Raw genomic sequence first — 5363 nt, 5'->3', positions numbered from 1 at the left:
CACACACACACACACACACACACATTTTATTCATTGTTGTTATTTACATTAGGTACAACAGTAGTGCTGGTTGACAGTTGCTATTTACGTGCGCAGTTTGTGTAAATACACCTTAAGTAATTTACTGATATTTTGTTTGGAATTATGCTAATTAGGCTTTGAAAACGTTGCAAATACTTGTAGACTCGTATGAATAATGTAATTTTAAACATGACATATTTTTAAAATGTTTCTCTTATTGGTCCCCTTTGCATTGAGGCTGTTTTTCGGAATCCAGCCAACCATCATATTAATAATATTGACTAATATTGAATATTGTTATGGAATAGCAATACATCTGTGTCCTAAATGTTTCACTTTCACAATAACAGTGGTTTTAATATCTCATTCGTGCGGTCATCTCCACTGGGATACTCATGATATGAGTCAGGATGTGTCATTATGAAAGTGTAACGAGCAAGAATATGTGCCATCAAGCAAGTGTTAAACTGAAATGAAAGCGGAGCACTTTGCATACAGTATACACGCTAATCTTTGTTTATATCTTCACGTGAGTGTTGCGCGGACCAACGCGTGCGCGCGTACCCCACATTTCCAGAAGCGTTCAATTTTCACTGGTTCATCAGACACATCGAAAAAGAATACGTTTAATTGAACGTTTAATGGTTTTTGAAATAGTAGCTTAAAATTATCTTATTTTGATGGCAAAATGTTAAATTTAAAGTGCATAATAATCTCTCTCTCTCTGTAATGTAATGTGTATGTGTATGTGTATGTATATACTGCACAGTTGTATATAAATGATTATGATGTATTTTATGTCATATGGCTTTAAATTGTATATTGTATTTTTGTCTTTCTGAAACACAGGGAGGGGTGTTAATTATCATAAAAATTTGTACTAGTCGCTCAAGAAGCATTTAAGCACCATTTAGAGTAGAGGTGCATTCATGGAATGCGACTGTGACCGCTTCCCACTGCCTATTTAACTTTGACCAAGACAATACAGAGGAGCGTCAGAGAAGGCTGGTAGAGGTGATGGCAGAGACAACCCTGGAGCCACTGTCCTCTCTGGACGTAGCCATCGATCCGGATTTTGAGCCACAGAAACGGCCAAGATCATGCACTTGGCCACTGCCAGAGTCCAGCTCGGCGAAGCCTGCATCCAATGACACTGACATAATCCCAGAGGAAGAGGATGATGAGGATGACAATGCGATGGCAATCAACGCCAACAGCGTGGGTGAAGGAGAGGACAATGGCAGCCCAAGCCTGGCTGAGGAACTGCAACCCGCTAGCGGTCAGGAGAACACAGGCTCCCCGCTTTCTTCTCACCCCACTTCTGCAACCACGGCGAGTCCGGAGGCGAGCGGTCAGGGCAGCCAACAGCAAACTCCCCGGAAGTCATCTTCAAGGAGGAACGCATGGGGCAACCTGTCCTACGCAGACCTTATCACAAAAGCCATAGAGAGCACCCCAGACAAGAGACTGACATTGTCCCAGATCTATGACTGGATGGTCAGAAGCGTCCCATACTTTAAAGACAAAGGCGACACAAACAGCTCAGCTGGTTGGAAGGTAAGCACTCCACTCAAGCAGTGCCTCCCAACTGTGTTCCTGTAGGCCACCAGACACTACACATTCTGGATGTCTCTGCTAATAAGCTGATGAGTTTAATCAGGTATGAAGGGACATTCTGTCATCATTTACTCACCCTCATGTCATTCCAAACCAAACTTTCTTTCCTCTGTAGAACAAAAAAAGAAGATATTTTGCAGAATGTTGGTAACCAAACAGATTTGGGTCCCATTGACTTCAATAGTAATTTTTTAGTCTGTATTATGGAAACCAATGGGACCCCAAACTGTTTGGTTGCCTACACTCATTAAGATATCTTCTTTTGTGTTTTACAGAAGAGAGAAAGTCATGCAGGTTTAGAATGACATGTGGCAAAGTAATTTTTGGGTGGACTATCCCTTTAAGCAGACATCCAGCATGTGTACTGTTGGAGGGCCCCTTCAGGAACAAGGTTGAGATCCACTGTGCTAGAGAATGCGTGTCATAAGGTGCGCAAGTGTCTCTTTTATTCCATGTGCGATCTCATTCTGCATCACAACCAGAAACACATGTTCTGGCATGTTTGGCCACGCTTACTCACGCACAGAAAACTGAAACTGGAAAGGTTTCGAGGGTGACTCAATGGTGCAGTGACGTCTCCTATAAACAAACTATTTGAATACCAGCATTATGCTGGCAAATTAGGCATGATCAGTATGGAAAATTTGTGTAGCAAAACAATTTGTTAAAGTTAGTTTAGATGGACTTTGTCTTGTGATAATGTTTAAAAGCCATAAATAATATATCCTCAGAGCCAAGCCTAATAAATGTCCATGCATCCAAATGCCTTTGTTCATATCCACGCAGTACAGCTTACATAAAACTTGGCACGGTAAATGTACCCACTCTAGAAGCTGCCCAGGCTGTTTATGTAGGTGTTGAATGACGTTAGGAATTGTGTAACAACTCAGAATGGCACAAGTTTCTCCTTAGCAGTCAGCAGGCAGGACTGCCTTCAAAGGGAATGTCATGGCCATGGGCAGGAGCCAGCACAAGACATATGGGCCTTTCACTTACAGAGCCAGGGCGAGTTGGGGGAGGGGGTGTATGGTGGGGTTGTTAGTGCAAGGTCAAGGGCTGAGTTTGCGGCAGGAGGCCCAGCTCGCCCGTCCCATTGGCCGTAAATAGCCATGAATTACAATAGTGAAAGGAGAGTTACTGCCGGGTCTGTGGCAACGGCAAACTATGTGGACTCTAGCACAGCATGGAACTGTTTGCACACTGACTCGTCTAGCATTCAGGACCGTGTGTGTGCATGATCATATTTCTCAAACTGCTATGCAAAACATTACCTGTCAGTCAAACATGTTTTATGATCAAATACCATTATAACCACAATTCTAGCATGAGTACACACAAATAAAAACACCTCCCCCTGGACTCTGTTACAACCAGTAGTCCAGTGCCTGCTGCCATTTCTGATATGTGTAAAAATGTTTAAATGTGTTCCACTGAACTTGGCTACTGTGTCACCTTGAGCTCTAAATATGACAACTCGGAGCAGATCTGTGTGTACAGAGTGTGGGTCGGTTGTAACACAACCTCAGATAAACACTCCTGCAATTAGCATTTAAGTAAAACTTGCATGTACATAATGCATGATACATGTACAGTATATATACGCATACAAACGTGTTTTGCATCATTTAAAGAATTGACACTGAATTTAGTTCAAAAGTTCCAAAGTTGAAGTTTGAATGAAATGGAAATGTACTATTTTAAACAATTAATTTGTGCAAATGTTTATTTATTTATTTTTTTATTTTTTTTTTGACCTACTTGGTCATCTCAATATCTCAACATTCTGATAAAACCACTTCACTTAAACCCGTTCTTGATGGATAGATACTTGATACTTGAAAAACAGATACTTGAAAGATGAAAACATAAGCAATGAGACCCACCTCGACCCTCTGAAGTATTTCAGGTATTGTCAACATTTGCATTTAACGGTAAATTATTGCAAAACCTGCAAGAAAGGCCGGTTTCCATGCTAATTAGGATTAAAGTTGAAAAAATTAAATTAAGAAACCTGAAAGAGCAACAAAAGATAAGTAGGCCTAAGATGTCCTATCCAAACACAAAAGGCTGGAATGGCCAAGTACAGGTGCAAAAATGACAAGCTGCATCACTATGGCTACCAGGTCACTGGTCCTCTCTGCTTTAATGAGAGGGTTTGGATGACATGTGATCTCATAAAGGTGCTCCTTTGTTTCTGTTGAACATACTGTTGTGACTGCAGGAAAGAGAGAGAGAGGGAGTGACTGTTATAGCATAGATGACATTACAGCACCCTCCTCCTACTCTCTGCACTGAATGTTACAGGATAATGCTGTGTGTTTATTTAATGATCTGGTTATACAATCGCGTTGAATGTGAATAAAGTCCAGAATGCGTTTGAAAAGGTTTCCTTTGCAGGTGTACAAGTGATGAGATTGATTTATCGTTTTCCTTCACAATGAGCTCCTGCAGAGACAGATCATTCCTCTAGTGCCAAATGATGTACTCTACTCTTAAGCCTTTAAATTATTCAGTGCTTCGAGCATTAATTTGGGTCATTTTATCAATTTTTCAGAGACACCTCTTGAGGGTCTCTCACACACACTTGCACATTTGCCAGCTCACTGCTTTTAATCTTGTAATCTTGTGTCCACCACACACTTGTCTTTATCCTTATTACCTTGCGTAACCCTGCTGTTTATCTCACATCTGAAATATAATCAGATTATGTAACTTAAAAAGAACAAGCTACTACAATAATGTGTTGCACCATTCTTGTTCCTGGAACACTTAATATGCTGAGCTGCCACGCTAGGCCCAATTGAAATCTTTCAGTCACTATGATGAAAGCGTTCTGGTCACCCTCCTGAGGGTCTGTATTCTGCGAATTTCATTCGGCACGGTTCCAGGATGTAGGTGGGCTATTTAATATTTTTCCTGTAATCTGTTTATTGTCAAGAGGGTGGGTAAACAAATACAACATTATATAATTATTAGGGCTGTCATCGTTAATGCGTTAACGCATGCGATTAATTTTACAATCCTTAACGCGTTAAAATAATTTAACGCAATTAACTCCAAAATTACTGAAGCACAATTTCTATTCTAACCCTTTAACCCAATTTTGCTTCTTTGCTTGCGATTAGATCATTTTAAGCCGCTAAACTCCGGGAAAGTTTTCAGTCCACTGATCCAGTAAGCGAATATAAAGGAATATAAAGTTATATATAATAAAAATATAATAAATATAAAGGAAACCAGGCTGATTACATCAGAGATTGCAGAGAGAACAGAGACCCGCGTTGCGTTTTAAGTTAATTATTCATTCCAGTGTGTTTCGCTTTAAAACACGAGCTCTGTCATATTCTGTGATTGTCTCTGAAGAGAGCGAGCCCCAACACGTCGCGCTGTGTGAAGTACAGGCTGAATGGGTTGTCAACACATCCCACTGCTGTATGGCCAGATGAGACGCAAACTACGGTTTCTCGACTTGATAACCAGTCTCGCTAGTAAAGTTTTGATGGATGACGACTGCAATCAAGGTAAAGACCATTGCGGTGGCGTACAGGAGTAGGGCTGTCGCGATAACCTCAATATCGCAATACCGCGCTATTGACAAGCAAACCGCAGAGGAATGCAAGAACCGCAACAACCGCGATTTTTGCGTGTTTTCTTTTTTCATAGGGTTATGCCCTTCTCGTTTTACACTTCGTGCATGTGTACTGAATATTAAATAAGTTAGTAAT

The 5363-nt window shown here is 40.8% G+C and overlaps 1 protein-coding gene across 2 annotated transcripts in view; it reads left to right on the top strand.

Annotated features, from left to right (window-relative positions):
* The window catches only part of LOC107679488 (forkhead box protein O3-like), a 33264-nt gene that overhangs the window by 590 nt on the left and 27311 nt on the right, over positions 1 to 5363 (top strand). For both annotated transcript variants that reach the window (XM_016475045.1, XM_016475044.1), the window contains exon 2: positions 871 to 1578. In XM_016475045.1, the coding sequence (XP_016330531.1) occupies positions 1039 to 1578 (540 nt within the window). In that variant the 5' untranslated portion in view covers positions 871 to 1038. The remainder of the gene's footprint in view (positions 1 to 870; positions 1579 to 5363) is intronic.

This window comes from Sinocyclocheilus anshuiensis, unplaced genomic scaffold, assembly GCF_001515605.1.
Source record: "Sinocyclocheilus anshuiensis isolate Anshui unplaced genomic scaffold, SAMN03320099.WGS_v1.1 scaffold212, whole genome shotgun sequence".
In the NCBI taxonomy this organism is placed as follows: domain Eukaryota; kingdom Metazoa; phylum Chordata; class Actinopteri; order Cypriniformes; family Cyprinidae; genus Sinocyclocheilus; species Sinocyclocheilus anshuiensis.
Note: the sequence above shows the minus strand (reverse complement) of the source record. Positions and strands in the feature narration are given on the sequence as shown.